The 24,099-nt window shown below is 39.8% G+C and overlaps 2 protein-coding genes and 1 pseudogene across 2 annotated transcripts in view; 1 reads left to right on the top strand and 2 right to left on the bottom strand.

Annotated features, from left to right (window-relative positions):
* Window positions 1–2,133: 2,133 nt before the first annotated feature.
* On the bottom strand, window positions 2,134–8,279 carry LOC115337228 (annotated as a pseudogene).
* A 3,344-nt stretch (window positions 8,280–11,623) lies between these two features.
* Window positions 11,624–16,941, top strand: GZMA (granzyme A). The gene is made up of 5 exons (XM_030005640.2): window positions 11,624–11,697; window positions 12,430–12,577; window positions 14,249–14,387; window positions 15,080–15,352; window positions 16,134–16,941. Exons 1-5 carry the CDS (start codon window positions 11,637–11,639, stop codon window positions 16,290–16,292), a joined length of 780 nt encoding a protein of 259 aa, XP_029861500.1. The 5' UTR covers window positions 11,624–11,636; the 3' UTR covers window positions 16,293–16,941.
* A 4,377-nt stretch (window positions 16,942–21,318) lies between these two features.
* Window positions 21,319–24,099, bottom strand: part of CDC20B (cell division cycle 20B) — a 33,547-nt gene continuing 30,766 nt past the window's right edge. Inside the window, exon 12 of the mRNA XM_030005337.1 lies at window positions 21,319–21,957. Coding sequence (XP_029861197.1) covers window positions 21,797–21,957 — 161 coding nt within the window. The 3' untranslated portion in view covers window positions 21,319–21,796. The remainder of the gene's footprint in view (window positions 21,958–24,099) is intronic.

Below are 24,099 nucleotides of genomic sequence, written 5' to 3'. Positions count from 1 at the left end.
GCAGCCCCGCTGCAACACTCCAACCATGTTCCCCGGCCCAGAGTGCCCCTCACCCAGAGGGGCAGAGGGACAGGCACTTCCTCAAGACATGGGGATTTCAGCGCTAGCAAAGTCTTCCCTCCTGTTGCATGTGGAGGGAATAAAGACTCTGCTCGCCTCAGGGTGGACAGAAAATGAGTCAAGGTTACTGCTCGGCTCACTGGTCCTGCACGTCCCGGGGGACAGGCCAAGGCCAGGCCGAGATGTCAGCCTGTGGGTAGGCCTGGCTCAGCAGGGCCCATGGCGGGGCAGGGCCAGGGTGAGGGGAGCTGGAGACCAGCCCTGCTGCGGCGCTGCTGGGGCAGGGGCTGATGACCCTGGGGGTGGACATGGGTCTCGGGCTGTGTGCGGGGGGGGGGGGAGCCCGGGGGGCTGGGCAGGGGCAGTCAGGCCTGGTGGTGCCCTGGGGGGCTGGCAGTAATGCCCTTCCACCTGCTACATCGCCCATAAAAGAAAAAAAAGGTGCTGTAAATGAAGTCAAGTCATTACAGGAGATCATACACACCAAGCCCAATACCTGAACTGGAATTAACCTGCTGGGTTATGGTTTCCAGACTCTTATCACTCATTATTTCCCATCAGTGACTGGGAAACAGCTACTGTTCACAGGAATAGAGTGAGTGAAATCTTGGCCTTTGAGAGGATAGACACCAATTGGTTGTTATTTGGCTGCAGGGTGCAAAAAGTCTCCCGTGGGATGGGAAGAAGAAGAAAATCCTTTCTGTTAGTTACCTGACAAAGATAAAAGGGACTAATTCGTGTTTGCAACATCCTGAGACCCCCAGCTGAAAAGTGTTAACAGTGGTGTATTATTCTTTCCACTTTTATATCGCTTCCCCTTTTTTCCCCAGTTTTTCCCAGTTTCTGTCCTTAGCCAATTCCAGTCCTGAGCCAATTCTCACTGGCATCTTTTAAGATCTTCCTTCTCATGACCTTCAGTGAGAATTGGATCAAGCCCCCATACACCACACCGGCAGGTTTTATTGCACTATGCCAACTACCAGCCCAGTTTGCAGTGTCCATTTTCTTCTCAGCTTTGCAGTGTCCATTTTCTTCTTTATCTGCACAGCCTTTATGAGACAGGGCTTGCTCTGCTCAATGCAGTGACACGGCTGCTGGTCAATAATCAAGGCCAGTGAGTTGATGTGTTGGAGTTATTTATTCATGCCTCTGCAACATTCCAAAGTTTACAGTATTTGGTACATACTAATGCCATAACCAAAGAAGAAGAGAAAACCTGCTGATGGTCACTTCCAAACTGTTGGCAAAAAAAGACATAGAGAATATTTGGAAGATAATGGGAATACACCAAGATAACCACAGGCTTCTTCAGAAACATAGCAGGTCCTTCTGTTAGTAGAAGCCTGTTGAAATCCATAGCAAAATTCTTGTTTGTTTTGACAGATGTTAGATAGGCACTGTGTTAGAGAAGTACAGTTACTCCCATTACAAAAAGTTATTATACTTTTTTTTTCAACTGACCATTCCCTGAAAGTGTGAGATCATGAACCAAGCTGTGAGAAGAGATTATTTTGTTGATCACCAAAAAAAAATTAGGGAAAATAACCTAGGAAAAAGAAGAGAAATTTTTTTTCTCTCTCTCATAATGGAAGGTTAGTTGGAAAAATATTTATCTGTTTAATACTTTAACTCTTTGAAAATTAATTTAGTTAAATAAATATTTAGTAATGGAGAATTGAAGTATTTAGTTTTGAATAACATCACAGCAAAATATTTGAACATTTAAAGCTTTTTTTCTGTTTTTTCTCATTCAGCAGGCATCTCATTCGCTGTCAGTCTGAAATTGAATTTTTCTGTAAGTACACATTCAAAAATGTTGCCTCATCCCAGGCATAATGAATAAGATGATCAGTACTTTCCCATCACACTAAGAAGTAAGGTGAAGTCCAATACAAATTGTGTTATCTAAGAGAGAGTTTCCTACTAAAGATGAGTAAACATTATCTGTACAAAGGGGAATACTTTGAACTGTTCTTATAAAGCTGTGGTGGTGTTAGTAAAGCTGTAAAATACTTTTTAAAGGTGGCGCACTAAAGCATCATCATCTAGTTCTAATGCACAGCACAGTATTTATTAAAACTGTCTTGCCTGTCTCATGGATCTCTGTGAAGGGAAATTATTTTTTTTTATCCAGTCAATATATTTTTCAGTCAGTCATGTATAAACTCCAGGAATGTCTCTTCTTCCACATCCTTTTCCAAAAGAAACAATCCCACTGTATCGAGCAGCACAGATTAACAGCCCACCTGAATCTCCCTAGAACACAAAATAGAAGTAACAATCAATGTGTGTTCCTTGCTCTTCAGAGGAGCATGCAGTGCCACCTGCAGTGCATAAGCATGTTTGGAAATGTTGCTTCTAACCTGTTCCAACTTATGAAATGGATCAGTTGGTTTGTCACTTCATGGGACTTGGGTGAGGTATAAGGAGAAGTTGCTTTTCAAGCCTGAGGGAGTCTTTGAAGTCAATGTTGTAGACCAGCACAGTCCTATTATAATTCTATTTCAAAAGGTATTTTTTTATTGTTGATATAAATTGATTCTCACTTCTTTAGCAATTGGCCCTTCTGGACTCGGTGCAGAAGTCGTCAAAAGCAAGATCCAAACAGCACTTTCGAGCGTACAGTTAATTCTGTACTATTCAGACATTGACATCTGGAAAGCATGAGATGATTCAGACCCTGAAAGTTCTTCTTTCTCTCCAATAACTACAGGTGGTGCCTAAGGAGATCACTTGAGCTAAAGAAATGCACCTGAGGTTAACTGAGATAATCCCAGACTCAAATTCCCATATTCTCAATCTTGTTGTATACATTGAGCTAAAGTACTCAAAGTTTTAACACTTCTTTTTCACAGCAATAAAGTCTCTTATAAACGTGGTTAAAATCACTGTGAATCTGATGAGCCTCATTAAGTGTCTAGGACTGCTTTGTTCCCAGTGAAAAGGGAACCATTGTTAAAAGCATATCACTTCCTCTTTGTAACTTTGCTTCTTACCTGGCAAGCATCTCTCTTCAATAATTTCTTTTCCCTATAGCACATAACATGTTGCTGGTTATTTTTGTGTAATTTCCATATTTGCTCTCACAGCTTTTTCTACCAACAATTTTAAGAGTTGCTTTCCAAAGATATTTTGATGGCTTTCCTGAAGATGTGACTCCCCAGCTGGCCACCTTGCATGTTGTGCCAGGTTTCATATCTTCACAAGAGTCAGGCAGAGGCAAAAGTTGCACGTATTTATTCAGCTGGAAAAAAAGAAAAAAAAAATGCTTTCTCATGCAGAAAGGAAGGAAAGTATAATCTAGTTTCAATTGGCATTTAGTCTCATTTTACCGATACTTTTCTTATAAATCACTTTTCAATATTTAGGAACAGATCCTGAGCTTAATTGCCCCTTTGCAAATCCAAGAGTTTTCCTGGTGTCTGTATAGCAATTTCCTATCTATGGCAGCAGTAGTGTGTTCAAGCCCAGCTTCCCATTGATTACAGTAGGAAATTAAAAACCTGCACAGGACTTAGGCTGTTGGATCTATGTCCTATTCAAGAACCTAACTTGCCACTGAACTTCTGTGTTGAAATCAGACTCTGGTGCTTGACTGACACACAGAAAAGTCTCAAAGCTCGGTGCAATGTAGCCAGTAACAAAGATGGAAAAAAAAGCCATAACCAATTAGACGTGGCAGCAGCAACATAATTGGGTTAAAATGAGGTCTTGAACTCTTCAGACTGCCAAGTTTTTGCTCTGAGAGATTCAAAAGGGCTTAAATGATCCAAACTGTCTGTGTTTTGTTGGCCTTTACCTAACAGATTCATCCTTCAGCAGAGGCCAATTTAAGCCTGTAAATGAAAACATAGCCAAACCCTAACAGATATCCTCAATGTGCTTGGTAAGGGCTCAGAGCTACTGAACAGACACTTTCTGTTTTACACACAGTCACCACACCACAAGTGATTCCACAGGTGGTTATATATGTTGCTGAATGGTTGTCAGTTAAATGATTCTGCCTTTATACCTTTTTAAAAAGGCACTCCAACAAATCACTAGTTTATCCAAAAAATCCTTATGGTTTATTATCACCAGTGCTCGTGGGAATTTCCAAAGATAGACAGTTCATCCCAAGTCACTTGATACTCTATTACAGCAGAACTGTAGAGATGGGAGGTGAGCCCTCGTACTAACGCTATCCCTCCTCCTGTGTCAAATTCAGACAAAGGGTTTTATGGTATCCATGTCATTCTGGAACAGACTTGTAACTTTCAGCTCTAGAAATACTACTTCCTAGCAATCCATTTTGGTATCGTGATCACAAATAACCTGGTTCTCCAGACAAGTTGCTAGTGGCCACAGAAGAAGCCAGTGAAATGAACCTGTCTGCCTTTGCAATGAAACAGATGGAGAATGCTCACTAACATCTAGGAGAAGAAGCTTCTCACGCGTGGCAGCGATAAGTTGCTGGGGGCACAGATGTCTGTAAATGCTCCAGCTAGTTCCAGAAAAGGACACTGCTAGTTTCCTCCCTGTCTCATTGTCATATCAAACTGGTGATACCACCTAAATATTAGAAATCAGGTTCAAGTCATCACTTCCTTTTCCATATAATTCCACCAATTATTTCACACGTGTGGTAATATTCATAATATACTCTACCTTGTCAATTATTTTAAATATATATATTGACCTTTTACATAAAACTATTTCTTCATTATCACAGCTGTAACATTAAAGCATAGCCTGAATAAAGATCCATCCAAGATTTCTTAGGCATCGTACTGAAGTCATGATGTTTCTAAAGGTATAGGCAAGATGATGTACAAGTCTTATCTTTCTCAGGGAACTTTAGATAAGCACTGAAACTGCTGGTACCAGGAAGGCAGTCCTCCAGAACCATTTCACCATCTACAGGTTTCCCACATAAAGACTGCCCTCTCCCTTTTCAAAACACCCATGGCTGCCTTCATGTCAATCTCAGCACTGGATTAACAGAGTTCTCAGTGCAGGGACACGTGAGGCATGAGCCAGGCTGAGCAGGAGCTGGTACACAGGAAATTCTTTCAGCCCTGCCCCACTTTGGCATCGATGATGATGTTGTTGGCAAGGACATCTTTCCATGTTTCATTCTGCAGTGTCCTGAGCCCTCTTCAGTATGTGACCACTCTGTGGTCCTAGAGCTGAATTCACCTATGTCCTGTATTATCCATACTTTTACTTTATGTGGTTAGCCCAAATAATTAACAGTAAGTTTCATCCCTATTTTTGCTTAGTCCAGCACAAAGTATCCCTTTGGGATACAGGTGTGACTCAGAGTCCATTGCATATATCACTTCAGCAATGCCTTTGAAAATTACTAAAGAATGTGTTTTGGGGTTTTGGAGGGGTTGCTGTAGTGAGTGGGTTAAGGACAGTTTTAGAGCGCAGAATGGGCCAGAAAAGTCATCCTTGCTCACAGTGCCAGCGATCCTGTAACCTTATCTAGATTAGTACAACCAAAAGCAGGGTGTTCTGTGATATTGTTAAGCTATCTAAACAACGTACTCTTCAGTATCAAAGAATAGCCAAAACGATCATCAGCAAAATTCCTTTTATAATAATACAACAGCAATTAACACAATACCTTGAGGAACAGTATATCATTTTCCTTGGAAGACCTGGAAGGCTTGGAAGTAGTTCATAACCTTAAATATCTGCTGTTCTTCTTCAGCTATGGGATGCTTGATGGGCTCCAAAAACAACTCTAACTTCTGATTTGTTTAATCTGTAATTTAAAGAAAGTACAGGGAAAGAAGGTCACTACTGAAACTGAGCAACATCTCTCAAGATAATCAAAAGTTGTTTAACACAATACTCACAATTTCATATTACAATAACATGATTAAAACATAGGGAAGGATATTGTTCATTTTGATGTTTTGACATGAGCTTGTATTTTCCTCTACAAAGTAACATTTCTTTACTGTAAATCTAGTTTGGTGAAATAATGGTGTGATAGGTGAGCTTCAGGGATTTCCGGAGTTTGGAATTAATTTAATGAAAAAGCCTACTGGCTTTTTAAGGAGAGTCCCTTGCTCAAGCACTGCTGGCACTGATGCCTTCCATTAATCTTTTAATGGTCTCCCTTGGACTTAGGACCTAATCCTGCAAAGGACTGAAACATGCCTGACTAATAGCATGTAGGTTGTCTTGCTGACATCAATGGGATGTCAGAACACACATTGATACTCAATAGTCATTCTGAGCATTATGCATACAGGTAAGTGCTCTGCTAAAGTGGACATCTTTGATATTAATGAGTTTTGTCCTTAACTTCACTAAATACAGGATTCAGCTCACTAGGAAAGAAGGATGGGTGTTGCCTAACTCAAGACACCCATATAGTGAATATTAAAAAGGGCGACTGCCAAAACCCAAAGAGAGTTATGTGTCCAGTTTCTGCAAATAAACAGTAAGAGTTAAGCAACTCATAAATCTTGCTCTCCCCCGAGCTCTCTGAGCATCATCAGAAATTTATTTATTAGAGTTTGTCTTTCTTCATTTTGACCTGCTAAACTTAACGCAGCCCAGTAAGGTGAGATTGCCAGAAGACATACCACTGGTTTCCTGTGCTTCATCTTCAGAACACAGTCTCACTACCAACAGGACAACTTATTCAAGCCAGAACATAGATTTTATCAATCCGAATAAAAAAAAAAAAGTATTTTCTTCATTCCAGCTGCATGTCTCAAAGATAAAATTCATTTATTTGTATGTGAGTGTTTGCTCGTGAAAATAGCTGCAAATGCAGTGCTGGATCCTAAAAATTTCTCTTTTTATCTACAAAGCATGCTTACACAGTGAGAATGATATAAGACTCACTAAACTCCATCCCTGGGACTCATTCATGTATCATTCCCTACAGAAGTGCAACTGCTAGACTTGCAGAAAGCCCAGGCAATTGGCCACTGTACATACAGAGAAGCTTGCAGAAAAAACAACAAACCAAAAAAACCCACTGCCATTGACTGAAGAGTGAGAGACTCCAGCTCCCATTAAAAAATGCCTTAATTCCAAAGAGGAAGGCTTGACTTTTGTTTTGTAAATATCCAAAACAGCACGTTAGGTGTGAATATGTCTACCCTTACAAAAAAAACACAACAAAACCTGATTCAGCTGAAGAAGTGTGAAAGTCAAATTCCCTTAGAAAGAAGGAGCTGTGTCCTCTATTTCAGGCTAGTTCATGCAAGAAGGCTGGCCGAGCTGCCCACACTGTGTTTTAGGAGGTCAGGTTTGCACAGGTTTATTGTAACTGGTTTGCTTTTAGTTACTCAAAATACGGGGGGCGGGGGGGGGGGGAGAAGAAGAATAAAATAACAATTTAGAGAACATTTTAGCAAAACCAGGGCATTTTACTTCCTAACATGAACAGTAGATGTCCTCCTTATCCTGAGCCAGCTGTTCAACAGCTGTGCCAGCCTTAGGGTTTCCCACCTGGGGAAGGGGTGCTTGTGCTCACATTTGACTTGTCAAAAGGACAAGGCTCCTTGTCATAGTCATGACTGACGTTCAGTTTTTGTGGGCCCATGTCACTTAACATGGGAGGAATAGTCTTTCCCTCTAATTCAACTTCATCTCTCAGTGTGTTTTGAGGCTTAGTCCCAGGCACAGAGGTAAGATTTGCTTAAAGCACTTTGGAATATAATCCCTCCTCTAAGGCATTGCTCTTTCAGATGCATAATTGGCAGAATCTAAATCATGAAGGTTAGGAGTACACTATGTAGATCAGTAGTTTACAAACAACTTAAAACAGAATGACAAGTTCTTAGATCAGTTTAGTGAGAGAATGGCAGCTTTTAACAATTCTTAAAAAATCAATATCCACCTTTCTTTATTTACAGGCTTGCATACCATCCCCCACCTCAATGAAGAGTTAAAATTGCCCCAGTGTAAGATAATTCTTCACAATGCACTGCTGTCAAACCTCATTGCTTTTCCACAAGAGCTCCTCCACACTCAGTTAAATTCCTTCTCTGGATAGCAGCCATATAAGGCCAGGAATGAGGACACACAAGGTGTCCTCTGATAATGTCCGCGCAGCCATCTGAAATGCAACAGAAGTGTAATTATGTTACATGTTGTCCAGGGGAATCAGGAATTTGGATATTTTTATCCTTAGATGAGTACTTACATCTCAGGGGTAGGATAACAGCAATTAGAGAGAGCAGTATTGCTAACAGGTGGCTTCTCATAGCTGCTGCTATTTACTGACAAGAGCATTGTAAATTATGATATAGTCTTTTCTATTTAAATGTCCCCTACAGGACATGGTGGTTGAAAGGTTTTATGAATAGGTCTCTCTCTTGAAGTTTCCCTGTACATCATTAATATTGTATTATTTAACTGCAGCTTGGTTTCTTTAGGTTCTTTCTTCAGGTTTATTTAAAACCTGTCTGTTTCTTGAATCCCCAACATGCATCAACATTAATTGGTCCAAGTCTTCCAGGAACTTCAGCAGCCCTTCACCACAGGTATTATATCAGAAAACAAGTGCACAAGAAAATTCCTGAGCATTACATGGGATGAATGTATAATAAAACCTAAGTGTCTCAGAGAAGTAAACGCTCTTTTTACTTTAAAGAAAAAAAAAGATGGAAATATGTGAGAAGAATGAAACTGGCCATATTCAAGCTGGTGAACAAATGGGAGAATAAATACAAGGGCCGCCTGAAAAGTCTTCACAGAACACCAGTGAAAGGGAAAACTCAGGGCATGTAGACTACAAAAGTCATTCCCAAACTGTGGACCAAGATAAATCAGCAGCCAGCAAATCCACTGCCCAGGTAACATTTTCAGTTGAAAGACTAAAAAAGATTCATACATTAATTTTCTGAGAGCCACTGAGAACTGGCAGGCATCTGTTGTCTGATAAGCTTGGGAACATCTCACACAAAAGACAAGCTACACACATGAAGGGCACAGCAATTTGTATTTTCTTAGCAATAATTTTTGAGGGTGTAGAATTTAGATGCAGAAAACCCTAGAGCATGCAAGTGTCAAAGGCAAACAAAATACCTAATCAGTAGTCACAAGAAAAAGATAAAAAGACACAGTGGTGGAAGAGACATTTCTGTATTGCAAATCTCTGTGTCTGCACCCATGTTTTGCACACCTTGCTGGTAAACCACTACAAAAAAACAGCATGCCCTAGTGTGAAGAACTTAAAAAGGCTGATATCATCTTAAGTACCTTTAGAAAGAATCAGAAATGTAACTTGCCCAATACAGCTAGCTCTTGTTTTTATTCAAGAGTTAGAGAACAGCAGCTCTCCAGATTGTTGAATGAGATTATAGCATTGAGATGCTTGTTTCTATGGCACAGAATCTTACTAGTTATAACCTGGTTTGAAAACATGTACTTGATGCAACACAAAGTAACATATTTCATATTTCAGAAGACTCTTCCAAAGCTCTTTTAAAAGAAAACATGTGACTTTTAGAATTCATCAGCTCATAGAAGAGCCAGCTCTAGTTACCCCGAAATGACTCCATCCTCCAGCTAATCCTGCGATTATTCACCTCCTGGAGGTTATCTCTGCAAAGAGGGTCCTAAAGGCATAGTTATGTTCCAGTCCTTTATGGCTTTGCCCTCCCAGTAACTGGCTAGCTTAGAAAGCAACGTAAGAGACAAAATGGGCAACAGACCCATGTTCTGACCAGACAGAAGACTTGCATTTCCACAGCATAATATATAATGCTGGATTCTTTCTGCCAAGTACATTCAACTTCATACAAGTAACGCTGATTCACTACAAGGCTTTGAGGACTCTCTGAGTTAACTTCATCTACTTGTATTTCTGTGCTACTATATTTTTCTGTGATATCACACAGTAAATACATGAAAATAGGGAAGCTGAGCAAATAGCTGAGGCAGAAAAGACAACATGTAAATATCATGAGACACTGGTACCAGAGAAGAAAGTAAAATAGGTGTCCCGACCACATGTCCTGTCCCTTCCCCAGCAAGTCCCTGGGAGTGCATCCCCCAGCCGCTGAGGGATGTGTCCAGACAAACACACTGGAGTGGGGCTGGGGCTGGGGCAGCCCAGGGAGGAGACAGAGAAGGCACCCCAGCTCTGCCTCGCTGTGCTCCCAGCAGCTGCCCCAGCAGCTGCCCACTCTGCACCACTCTCCTGCCCTCCCTTCCCCAGCCCCAGGCACCAGCCCTGCAGCTGAGCTAAGACACTGCCTGAACATCAGCACCCAGCGGTTCTGGAAGGTTTAGAGCTGTGGTTTAAATTGGCCTCCTGAACTGGTCTCCTAAAATCACACCTGATGTTCACCTATAGCACCACAGAAAGCGGCATGAATGAAAAAGGAGCATAGTCACTGGGGAAGCAAAATTATCAAAACAACTGAGTATAAGATAAGGGGCAGAAGCACTCAACAGAGTACTGAACAAGCTGTATCAGTGACAAAGAACTCTGTGATCTCTGAAAATAGCTCCACACCTGCCTTCTCCTTCAGAGAAATCACCAACAATTACCCTTTGTCCCAGAAGGGAGGCCAATACCAAATTTGAGCCAGCTGTATGTCCAAGGTCCTCTACAGCTAAAACTCACATCAAGCTGGGCCAACTGAGCTCAAAGATGTGACACAGTCAGAAAGCAGCAGCTTTCTGCAGGTTGACTGTAATGAGGATCAAGTCTTCAAGAAACCTTCCAGATTGTGTGGTAGTGACACTTCACTGCATGTACCTAGTTAGTTAATAGAATATTTGATATTCCAAATTATTTAATACTGATGGAAGTTATTTCTATTATTTGGATATATAATTGGAAGTGAGGAACTATGCCTTTACAAGGCTCTAATAAGATTATTCAGTTTTCAGGACTCAATTCAGTTGCCTAAAACTACCCATTTAGTGACATTTGAGATACCCTGGGTTTCCCAGTCATGGGCACAGGGCTGGCAAATCTGACATAGCATCTACAGAAGACCCATGGCCTTCTGCACCAGGAGGCAGACCTAAGACACCCTAAGACACTTTAAATGGCATAATACCCTTAGCTCTAGGCCACTAAACCACAGTACTATATGGATGCTCATCCAGCACAAAGCTAATGAGGTAGGATGAGATGCTGCAAGAAGCGAACATCAGATTCCTTGGCCCTGAGGGGCTCCTGAACAGCACAGATAACTCTCTACTGGAGAATAGGCTGGGATTCATCTCTGACTTGGAGGCCACCTGTGGTGTCTAGAATGAACTATACATCTTGAACTGAACCAAGCCTAAATTCTGTGAGCTGAGTCCCACTGTGTAACTGGACATGTAGTTGCTTGCAAGGTTTCACCCCAGTACTCGTCTATTAGCTCTCTGCAAATGCTACAGAGAGAACATGAAGGGGGGCAGATCCTGTCTTCACACCACAACAGATGGTGCAATTTCTCACTAACACCTCTGCTGTAAGCTACATCGTTGGTGAGGTTTTTTGCCTTTGCCACAGTTACAAATATCAAATATCCTTAAAAGGAAAACCAAAACCCACATCCTTTTCACTTAGATATATATGCTAAACAGTAAATAAGGGGGAACACCAGGCAGAAATCATGGGACCTCTCCTCACTTTGTCCACCTTTGCTGCTGTTATTCTCCTGGTAATTCATGGAGGTGAGTGCCCAATTAGATATTTTGAAGGTAAATGCTGATGTACAGAGTCCCAGTTAAGCCAACATGTATTAATGTAAAGGAAGTAGTCACAATTATTATTTGAGTTCTTATTATTAGCTCTTTTCCACTGTCTGCATGTGTTTGTTCTTTTGTACAAACAAAATAATTTCTGAATGGGTAGTATTAATTAAAGCTGCACACAGGACAGGCTATTTGGAGGAGTTCTGAGGAGTTAACATAAGGATTATCTGACCTTTCTCTCCAAAGGCACACACTTACATTAATGTCTTGATTTTCTGTTTTTCTGAAAAACAGGTTCATCTAATGTGACTTACACTATATAGCTCAGTTTCCAGGTGCCTGCGTAACTCACATATTGTACAACATTTATCATGTGGCAAATCTGAGGTTGTTACTCACGATGAAAGCTAAGAAATTAACCATAGCAGCAAACTTCAAGAAAAGAAATCTGTGCAAGAGCAATAATGCTTTGGTGTTTTTCTTTCCAAAGCTCACCCCACTGATGTAATTTTGGTCCCACAGAAACATACAGAAGTACTACTGCTGAGCAATTTTAAAAGTCTACCCTGAAGACCAGCATTGTGACATATGTACATACATGTGTGTCTGTATACTTTGTAATTACATTAACTGTTTTTTCTAAGAGACTTTGAGTGTCTTACAGTATCTGTTAACCCAACTGTGTATATTGTGGCTTATTTTTATTTTTAGGTTTGTGTGTGGATATCATTGGAGGACATGAAGTAGCACCACACTCGAGACCATTTATGGCCCTTATCAACAGCGCAAATGGAAAATTTATTTGTGGAGGAGCTTTGATCAAGAAAAACTGGGTGTTAACAGCTGCCCACTGTAATGCGTAAGTTCTTACTCTGATTCAGAGATTGTTCTTAGCGAGTATCTGGTGTTTCTGTTCAAGAAGGAAAGCTAATATCCCTGGCGGTTTTGTGCATTTAGCATGACCATGATGATGTTCTGAGTACTGTCTTTTATAATTTATATTGACAAATGTGCTTCAACGAGTAAAAAATAATATAACAAGGTATAATCATCTTCACTGTTTCTGAAGAGATATTTTACAAGCTTCTAGCTGCATGCAAGCACAGAATAGCAACACTGAAGTAGTGAATTTGGGGGAAAGGTTTATCCCTGTTTTCTCAGCCAGCACACTAGGCCAGAGGACTGGCCAGTCTAAATAGCTGCTCAGAAAACAGAAGTAAATTCTTGTCATTTTATTCTGTAAAAGACATGCAGTTTGCCACAGAAAGAGACAGCATGCAGTTATACAGGAGCAAAAGTCCTCCAGACGGATGACAGGAGACACTGAGGGATCTCTGCTCTACTGGATACATTGGCTTCTCAGCCAACCTTTTTTCTTCCTGTCTGACTCAAGATGCAAATGGCTATTTGGCCCCACAGAGTCCCTCAGTGAGGCAAGATGTGAGGTTTAAATGACACATCCCACTCTGCCTTTGTGGGGAGGACTGGAGCTGCTGCTGAGCCAGACCTCACACAGGCTCTGTCAGTGGCCTGCCTAGGACCAGTGAATCACTGGACTCTGCAGAGATCAGAGGAATGTATCCATATCTCCTGTCCCTGTCCAAACAAGGAGATATATGGGACCTACTACAAAGACAGCACAGGGCCCAAAAACTGTAGTATTAACATAAGGTGAAGACTGTTTCCAAATGAGATTGCATTTAAGAGATAATACAATAAATAATTAACCTAATGATGCTCAGTCAACAGTCAGACAGTTCTTAATAGCTGAAAGGAGCAACCATTTCCTCAGTGTTGTGTTTGCCACAGTAAGATGCAAATAAGGCCAACCTACACATCTGCCCAAAGAATATTCTCCCACTCAGCTGTAACGTACATTGTTCTCCCACAAACACCTATACCTGTGGTCTGATGTAAAGGTCTACTTGGACTGCTTGACCAAGGAGTGCTAGACTCCTGGTTTCTATACCAGAGAGGCCCAGCAAGCACAACTCTGTCACCACTTCAGTATCTAGTAAGCATATGAAGTTGCAGAACAAGTCGAAGAAAGGGAATGAGCTATGTCTTACATGGACCCAGAAAATGGTGTTTGAAATCCTGTTAGGGCAAAGCAATGGTACAATTCAGTCCAGTCATGATGATCCCTGAACTAACAGTGCTGTGAGGTGTTCTCCTAAATTTTCAGCACAAATTGCAGAGGGCACAGTTGGTGAGACCACTTACCAACAGCAAAGCTGATGCATCCACCCCTCATTCAGTTCCCAAAGGGAAACAATAGGGTACTTGAACCCTGTCTATGCTCCTGGGAAGCTGAAAATAGGATAGCAAGAATTTTGATTCACTGAGTCAATTTTTTTTAACTACTTGTGAAAACAAGATAATCTTTTATATTTTTCTAAATTACTGTTGCTTTTCAGGCATGAGAAAAGAGACTCTGTAGCAGCAGGACAGCATAGCACCACATGTAACAGCAAAGAATTATGGAGTTACAGCAAGTTAATCCCACTAACCATGTTCTCTCTCTTCTCAGGGAAGGAGGTGAAGTTATTCTTGGAGCTCATTCAAGGAAAGCAAACGAAAGAGAAAAACAGGTTATTCGGATTGCAAAACTAATTCGCTACCCACGCTACCGTTCCGATCGTAAGGAAAATGACATTATGCTACTGCAGGTATAGACTTACACATCACTTATGGAATATGCATCTCCTACATTGTACCAGTTTCTTCCTTCTTGTGGGGGAGATGAGCCAAAGGAGTTTCTGGTGACTTTTTTTCCTAGGGTGATACAGTCTGGTCTGCTAATCCAGCACACTGGGGAATCAGGGATGCACTGAGAACTATGGCAATCAGCAATTCCTGCAATGCATGCAATTGCTAGAAGTAGAAAAATTTTGGAGCTTGACCAAAATATTTCAATTTCTGGCTTTTCAGTGAAAGAATAAAGATTGTCCACAGAAAAAAGCGTATTTCACACATAGAAATAATTTGGTTAAAAAGCCTAATGTTTTGGCTGAAAACCAGTTCTAATTAAAAATGTCTGACTTCCCTGATTCTCAGTTTTGCCAGCTTCAGTGATTACTGTTATTTTGTCTTCCCAATGGTCTGAGAGCCAGAGAAATAAAACAGAGTATTTTTAGAGCTAATATTTCAGCAGAAGCTAAATGGGTTTTCATGAGACAAGGAATATTCATTTTCTGCCTTCTTACATTGATTACATAAATCCTGTCACAAAGAACTGAGGAATCTCAAAAAGGGGTTGCAGTAATCCCCCATTACCATAATGGAAAAGATTCAATGGTTAACATGCAGGGACCTCTGTTAGAGTCTGCCTCATAATAACTATTTTCCATATCTTCTACAGCTTAAGAAAAGAGCAAGACTTAATAAAGCTGTGCAGCTCATTCCCCTGCCTACCTCAGATGATGATCCCAAACCAGGAACAACTTGCACAGTAGCAGGATGGGGACAAACTCAAAATCATCTGAGAAAGTCTTCTGATACCCTGAGGGAGGTCAATATCACTGTTATCAGCAGGCAAATCTGCAATGACAACCATCATTATAAAAACAACCCTGTTATAACAGGCAATATGATATGTGCAGGAGCTAAGAATGGAGGAAAGGACTCATGTTTTGTAAGTATATTTACTGTCTGTATCCACATAGATTATAATAAAAATAAAATACAAAGTACTAGCTTTTACATGTTTATAATTTCTGCCTCTCTTCAGTTCAATGAAGAATTTTATTAAAAATGAGTGAATTTACCAAGGCTTGTTCTTCTAAGCCTTAAAATCAAAACTTCTGATGGATAAATTCACCTTCACAGACTTTGGATATTGTGGTTTTATTCAGGCATGGCAGATAGCTATTCTCTTCTTCAATAAAATGATTTAAATAGAAAAATCTCCACAAAATAGCTTATGAGCCCATTCTCAAGCAGCTAACCTCAGTGGAACAACTCCTCTGATGTCAGAGGGCTATAAAACAGGTTTTGCTGATAAAAAGCATATTGACAGGACCCCAAGCCAAATGCACAACTGCATAAGAACTACCACATTTCAAAAGATTTAAATATTGAATTAATGAAGTTACAAAAAAGGTACCAATTTCTAGAGACTTTCTGCTTTTCAAGAGGAAACTTTCCAGCTTTTTGTTTTCATGTTAAAAAAGACTAACTATTCCTTAGCACTGAGCTAGATTCATTCCCTGTTACTCACACTTGAAAGACCAGATTGAAGTCTTTTTTTCTTTTTTGCTAATGAAAATCTTAACCGCCAAGGCGGAAGAAAAAAAATCCACAACAGCACTGTCTACATTTTTATTTCCTCCATGCAACTGATACAAATTTTATTTAAAAGAAGCATTTTTTAGCTTTTGTAAATTTGAATGACAATTTTTTTTTCCTTTTTCCAGGGGGATTCTGGTGGACCTTTAAGATGCAATAATGTGATGAGAGGCATCACTGCTTTCGGGAAGGAAAAGAAGTGTGGTAGTGCTGATGGCCCTGGTGTCTACACTCGACTCACAAAGCAATACCTTCAGTGGATAAGGAAAACCATAGGGGGAGCCTAATAGATTGGCTTTTGACCAAGCAATTTCCTACTATGTACTTGTGTAACAATACCTAGTTTTGAAAAATGCTTTTTAAAATAGCTTCATTATACTGGTAAAAGAGGTATTCTCACACTGAAATTTAGCAGTTTGATGTCCTTATAGGTGAAAATATGTATGTCTGTTTTCAGGACAGATGTGATCTTAACAGGGCCAGGACACAGTGCTCTGATACAACAGCATTTGTAGCTTATACTGTCAGCCATGGAGTCATTCAACAGGTGTTTGTGACTCAGGCTTCCAACACTCTTGCATTGCACATTCAGACCGAGTGCTACATGGATGAGTATTTCTGACCAAGAATCTAATCCAGCTGTTTGTGTCTTCACTGCATGCTGAGCATATACTGCACTCTTCTGAATCTGGACTTCTGCAAATAAACCTGAAAGTTAGTCAGATGCTAGGTACAACTCCAGACCCCTGAAAAACTTGGTAGTTTCTCTGCAGCAAAGCTCCTGATTTTACAGGTGTAGGGAACTGCTAAGTTTCAGAAAATTAAGTTTCAGCAACTGCATTTGATTATGGGACATAATAAGTGTGCATTTCCTAACTAACTGTCTTGTATTTGAAACCTCTAGATTTCATCCCTTTATGTACTTCGCATTTAATAAAGAAATGGCAATAAAAATCTACTGCTTGCAGCTGTCAATTTATGTGGAAAGCTCCATCTGTTGCAGTACAGATAGTCTGTGTACATAATGTTTTGGATGTGCAATATGTTTGCAGAATGCGCCAAGATGAGCAACATTATGTTAAAAAATCAGCTGAAAACCCATCATCCAGAGAAATGACAGAAAGTGTCTTAGCTGGAGTACCAGTATGATAAAGCACTGTTCATGACATAAAACAATCTTGATTTTATGATGCCACTACTGCTGTTTCAGATAAGCAGTGAAGTTTTTAAGTGCTTCAACAACCACTTGTCAAACAGCAAACACACCTATCATGAAAAATGCTTCTGCCCATCTCTGTATTAACAGTCTTGGGCATTTTCAATGCCACGAACACCTCAAAAAGGGCTGTGTTGCTCTGGGGGTTTTTTACTTGGAAGTATGCATCAGCTAAGAGAAAGCAGAGGACATTCAAAGGGTGGAGAAATCTTGTATTGATTTTAATTAAAAAATGATTGCTTGGTTCATCATGAGCAATTAAACACCACTTATAAACACAACATGAGAAAATAGAGACTAAAACTTCTTTACACAGCTGCCTTCACCTGATCTTGTTGAGAAAAAACAGTAGTTTTGTCAGAGGAATAATGACGGGTAAGGAGGGAGAGGGCCTAAACTACAGGGATCTTTACTGAAAGTTTTGATGAGGAACATCTTCTTTTATGTTTTCTGTCCACTACAAATGTTACACAGTCAGAACTTTTCACATTCCTTGTTCTTATTCCTGAAATGTTTGTTCTGACTCTTGGGCTGAACACACAAACACACAGAGGCACACACAAACACAGAAGCACAGCAGGAGCAGAGAGAAGGATTCCCAGCCAAGTAAGACTGCATCACTGAAACTGAGAGGAGAATTTGCCCCACTGACTGGTACTGACACCCAAAGTGGTGACTTTGATTCCGTCTTTGAACAGACAGGAAATAGGTAAGGCAAGTCCCAACTTTTTCTATTCTTGTAAACTACCAAAACCTTGCTTAGGAAAGAACTGATTCTAAAAACCTTCAGGAAACAAAAACATCCTTATCAATCTAGTGAAAAATCTGTAGCTGATCTTCAAGACAATTGATCACCTACGGCTATTTCACTCTTACCATACATCAGTCTGTCTTCATTTCTTTCCTCTTTGTGCATTTTTTTCACTGTCTTTCTTTCATCCTGCTATAGCATTTTTTTCATCTTACTGCTTCCTCTCTGGTCTGCTTCCTTCTCTTCCCTGGAAGTCACAGGCAGCATCCTTGTCAGTGGAAAATCCCACACAAAGCCTACCATTCAGTATTTCTCCATTTTTCAGACAGTAGTTCTGACCTAAGTGTTGCAGAACCTTAGAGACCAGGAGAGTTTCTGACCAAGGAGACATTTATAATGCATGAAGAAATGTGCAAGAAAAAATGTACAGCCTTCATCCTCTAGCTTGAAATTTAGGATCTACCCCAAAATACTTTAAAAACTTATTTTTTTACAAATGTTAATTAGTGAATTGTGCAAAATGAGCCAGTGGAACTGGACTTACATGGGAAACAAAACATTCAAGCCTCTGTCACCACTGTCTGTAGTGGAAACCTGTGGAAAAACGCAGAAGCCAGAGCAAGAAGATAGAACTGAGGTTTCATCTAGGCGATGCTTCCTCTGATCGAGAGGCATGAACCCATTCCGAATACAGCTCCACCACTATGGGATGGAACCCATACAAGTTTATGTACTAGCTAAGAAAAATGTTATGATTATTCAATATCATTGTGACATCTAGAATGTAACAATTTCTTCTTGCTGTGGCTGTATGAGATAACTGGGGGACATTAAGAGGTATAAACTGGATTACACAAACTAATGCAACATTCATGAAGGTAGTATCAAGTCAGATCATATCATGGCTGAAGAACAGGGGACTGTCTGCTAGAGACTAGTGCATTTATGTGCAGAAACAAAAGGATTCCCCAGTCTGAGTTTCTTTAATCCATTTCGTTGCATTACAGTCATACGGGTATACCTGAGAAGGCACATGCCCTGTATGGGCAATAAAGTTTTTCCTCTTGTAAAAATTATTTTTGTCCTGAAGTTTTGGATTCCATATGTTGTACATTGCCCCACCTTGGACAGGACTGTGGGGTCAAAGGCCTGAGTTTAGGCAATTTTACTTAATTTGAATTGAATTTTACTTAATCCTCTGTGACACCTGTAGAGACTCAGCCCTTAGTGCATACAGACCTCAGGTCCAGAACAAGCTGACCTCTTAGAAATGGGTTCTGATTTCTGTCTCAGTCTGGGCCTCAACAATATACCAGGCATATAACAGGCAATGGGCTAAAAATATGTCACATTCTGCAGGGAGGAAGTGAGGATTTCACATTTTGCCCAAGACTTCATATGTTAAGACCTCTGCACTGGCAGAATGAGGCAGCTATGCAAGAACAATGGTCTACTTTCAGCAACTGCACACTCTATGCCTGCAAGTATTCAGCAACATTACCTGCAAAAGATTAGTGAAGCGGAATCATGCTGCCTACTCAAGTCCTCAAATTCCTATTACAGAAATATAGGTATTTGCCATGTGAAAGAAACTGGCAATAAAGGAGCCTATCTAGAAAAGAAGCACATCCAGAAAAGGCACTCCAGTATATGTTTAATTTTACTCCAGATTAGTCACAGTGTGGAATTTAAATGCATGATTAAATGCTTTCTCAGACATGGCCACAGAATAGAGCTACAGGTCACACATGCAAGATTCCCTCATATTTATGGGCTGTTGGTTAGTTCTACTGAAATCAGTGACTTCTCCCATTTTTAGATACTTATGTTAAAATACTTCTGGGGCAATACAGCTTGACCACCCAATAATGAATGAGGATAATTAACAAAGAAATGAGCACTTCTCAGTCTGAAAGAAATGTATTTTCTTGTTTTGACAGTTGAGCATCCAAAAAAATATGCATGGCTTCAATATTGACCAGCTCCTTCCCCACCACAGGCCCCCATCCTGTGTTACACTCCTCTTCCTATATTTGGCAAACCAGTATCATTTAGGTACTGTCAAAGGAAAGAGAATTTCTGGGAGAATCCAAAAAATATATGTGTAAAGAGACTAATTCTATTCCTTTTTTCCCATTCAAAAGAGAAAAAATGGTTTTAGCATTTGAAAAAAACACTTTTAAATTATTTAAACATATATTGAACATTTAAATCAGATTCTAAATGTTTGATAAAATCTGCTGCAACAAACATGCTCATATTAGAAGACAGGCACAGTATAAGTTATTTCCCATTCTTAGACATCTTAGTCATTTCTCAATTGATAATCAACGTTCCCATTTTCTAACCTGTTTTAAAGACCATAAGATGATGTCAGAAACCAGCAGTTTAGTAGCAGATTTATTGTAAATTAACATCTCACTAGGTAAAAAAGATGAGCGGTCTCAACCTTCCAGACCTAAACTTAGCAACCACGTGATTTATGAACAGCAGAAGATGAGGTTTTAAAAATGATGAGAACTAAAGGCATGACAGTTTCACATTCATTTCCAGAGATACTTGTGCCCCTGTTAACTTTGCCTATTTCTTTTCATGCATTTGATCACAGCATAATTTTCCATGGTCTGACACTGCTCTACTCCCCTAATCTCCCATTCTTCCCCAGCTACAGGAAATACTCTAAATAAATTCCCAGCAGAAAAAAAAGGATATCCAAACAACATGAGTTTCTGAGCTCACAGGGCTTTTAATATACAAATGCAAGAGTGAATCCTTAGCACTTGCCTCTCGTCATTCCTAATAATGAAAGCAAAGCTCTGAAGATGTCTGTGGATAGAACATGTTTTGAATAGCACTACTGAGTTGCATCTGAATATCATCTGAAGACCAGTCCTGACATCCTTACTTAGTTGTTGACGGTATACAAGTCTTACACAGGCAAATGTCTGTTAAAGTCCAAGAGGTCTGGTCCTTGTGAGCACTAAATAAAATTCATAAGAGGGTGACAGCTGCCAAGTTTGTTGACACCCAGAATTAAACTGGTACCCTTAAGGAAGGAATGAACTAACTGTTGTGTTTGATTCAAACAGCATGCTTCTTTGGCTATGTCCATCTGGCTTATTAACCAGTTGATTACATAATTATGCATAAGAATAGAATTATTATGCAATTATTTATATTTTCAATTATTGACATACATAATAGGTGGGTTTTAAGGAAATGAAACAATTCAAAATCTAATAAAGACAGTTTTCTAATTAAGTTAGTTGCCATTACCACTACAAAAACAATAAAGAATTCCCAAGTAATCATTTATATTTAGTTACAGTTACATATTTTACCTAGACCTCTAGAAATATTTAGACAGATTCTGTACCATGATCTATGTGACATATAGAACAATACAGACCCCTGGACTGGTCTCTGCTGATCCTAGCCTTTGAATGATTCAAGGCAATTTACACGAATTGGCATATGGTTCCCAATGGGGAAGCTAAGATGATGTAAAATTACTTAAAAGAATCATAGCTAAAAGCAGGACCTAAGACTTTATGCTGGCACTTGACATAGGGTAGATTCCATTCATGCTTGCTAGTTTAATGAAAATAAATATGATGTTATTCTTCAGAGTTAGAATATTTTTCCTCTAGGGTATGAAAGACAAGCTACTAACATTTCACACAATGGACTGATGGAGAAAATTGCTTTCTCCTGAAAAAAGTGTACTATCTTTTGCCATGTTTCCATTGGAAGGAACACACATATTTTGAATTATTGAATAGGCTAAATACATTTAATCACTTGCTTTCAAGGAAAAGAAGTCACTAGAATGAGCTCAAATAACCATCAGAAAAAGCCTTGCTGCTGTGCTTGCTCTCCCCAGACTCGTGGCATTTCCACAGACAAGCTATCCCATCAGCCGCAACAGAGAAGAGCCTGCTCTGATCTGGGCTCAGGGCTGTATGCAGAACTCTCCCTTCGTGACCTGTAAAATAAAATATGTACAAAAAAAGGAAAGATACATCACAATTCTAAACTGATTATGCCAGCCACTTTCACCACCCCCACCCACACTATGCCTTGTTCCACTTTTTACTGTAGCAGCAAAACATGCTGCATAGGCTGTGGGAAGGTAGCATTATCTATAGAATATTTTCCCATTGAGAAAGAGCTGAAGGCCCTATTTTCTTATTAGAGACCAGGCTTTAACTGACAGAACTGCACCGCATTGAGAAGACATTTCTGTCAAAGGAGAACATTGGACCTGAACTCTTGATTCTTCAGGCATTTACAACATCAGTCTCATCTGCGTCTCACTGCTGAGCTTTCCCATCTGGCTGCTGGGACAGTTTGCAGCTGATCCAACAATAATGAGATAGTGTCTCCAGCTGCTCAGTTTTACTGTTAAGGAGATCTTTTAACAGTGATCTCACTAAATAATTTATTGGAATTATATATTGAGTTTGTCTGCAGTCGTAGTAAGCTTTGAGCTAGACACTGAAGGCCAGAAGCTACCCCAGTCTAGCAGCACAAAGAACGTACAAAACTCATTAATCTGGTTATACAAGAATGTCCCTCAGTAGAAGCAAGTGAATTTGAACTAAAGGCAGAAAGAGTCTGTTACTAAACTGAGACTGTTGAGACCTGTATTTACCTCACTGTTCTGCCATAGACCTCCTGTATCATCTAGCACAATGTCAATGCTAAGCAAACCCATGAGGTTTTTAGGCACACAGGGGCATGAGAAATTAGAAGCCTTTTTACTCCAAGTTACTGGCCATTAGCTTCTCTGGTTGGGTGAGTTACTGACAATCATGTAGCTGAGCTAGTCACCCAAGGAGAAAAAAGAAACTTCTAAGACATAGTGTATCTCATCTAAAACAGACCAGATGAACCACATCCGAAAAGGAAGTATGAAGGTATGAAGGAAGTCTTGGGTGACCAACTTGAAAGAATGTAGGTGACCTATGTCCCCCGATCATCTGTACGTGAGTTCTCCATGAACTCAAGGGGATAGCACTTCTCTAGCTCAAAATAAATTTATGAGGATAAACATGTGAGGAACTGTAAAGCCCTTGAAACTGTGGTACTTATCACAACGGTACCTGATGAAGAACCATAGGACTGTTGCAGATGGACAGTCTCCCCTAACTTTGAGAAGCTGCTACAATGGCTCTGTGGAGCTACTGTGACTAAAAGCAAATATCTGCTGTCATGGAGCTGAGTAACATATGGCCCTCCTAAACTTTGTGACTAGAATTTTTACACCACCATTAAATTATTTCAGCAGAGATTAATTTTCAGGCTTTGCTCCTTCTCAAGTTATTGAAGCATACACAATCTTTGTCAATATTTAAGACCATGAGTTTACAACTCAGTGAATTCTCTACGGTCTCTGTTCAGTGTCTGTAATGACTTTGAAGGAAGAGCTAGAAATGTAGTCTTCGGAGGCATCCAAAACTATCCACAACACTGACTGAAATTTGATTAATAGTTTCAGTCAAAAAGAAGTGAAGGGGGATAGGGCAAAATCAGAAAACTTGGAATTATTCATTTCCATGTTTTTTGAGTGGAGTTTTCTGGTTTTATTTCATTTTTTCAAGATCACATTCAGATATTTTTCAAACCAATTACATATTTTGTTTGCTTGTATATTTTCTTTGATCCACAACAACTCTTCTAAGAGGAGGGCATTTACATCCAAAATGTATCTTCTTTTCTAGTAAATTACTCTAATAGTTCTATCAGAAATATCTAAAAAATTGACTCAGTGCTATAAAAAGGTTACTATCTTTCAGTTGTTGTTCTGTTCTGAATATGCTCAGTAATAGGCAACCTCAGTTACTGAAGTACCCAACAGTAGCTGACAATGCTTCATTGTTAGCTGAGGTCTGCAGCATTTTGCAGGATGATTAAACAATGAGATTCAGTTACAATTTATCTGTTCATTTCTTTGGGTGTAAAACTCATGTGGTTAAGGGTGTCTGAGGCTGACTTAGAACCATCTCACAAACATCCATCACAGTATTTTTTCTGAACATAGTTTGATACATGCACAATTTCTTCCAACATTCAGTTGCTTATAGTAAGCTATTAAGAGTCTTCATAAGCAGGAATATATCTGTGT

Source organism: Aquila chrysaetos, chromosome Z (genome assembly GCF_900496995.4).
Source record: "Aquila chrysaetos chrysaetos chromosome Z, bAquChr1.4, whole genome shotgun sequence".
In the NCBI taxonomy this organism is placed as follows: domain Eukaryota; kingdom Metazoa; phylum Chordata; class Aves; order Accipitriformes; family Accipitridae; genus Aquila; species Aquila chrysaetos.
This window is presented reverse-complemented; position numbering and strand designations above follow the sequence as displayed.

Bases quoted from the DNA above. Each gene is read 5' to 3' on its own strand.
- GZMA (XM_030005640.2), top strand. From the start codon at position 11,637: ATGGGACCTCTCCTCACTTTGTCCACCTTTGCTGCTGTTATTCTCCTG. The intron at 11,698-12,429 runs GTGAGTGCCCAA...TTTTATTTTTAG, and splicing joins TCTCCTGGTAATTCATGGAG to GTTTGTGTGTGGATATCATT. The intron at 15,353-16,133 runs GTAAGTATATTT...TCCTTTTTCCAG, and splicing joins GAGGAAAGGACTCATGTTTT to GGGGATTCTGGTGGACCTTT.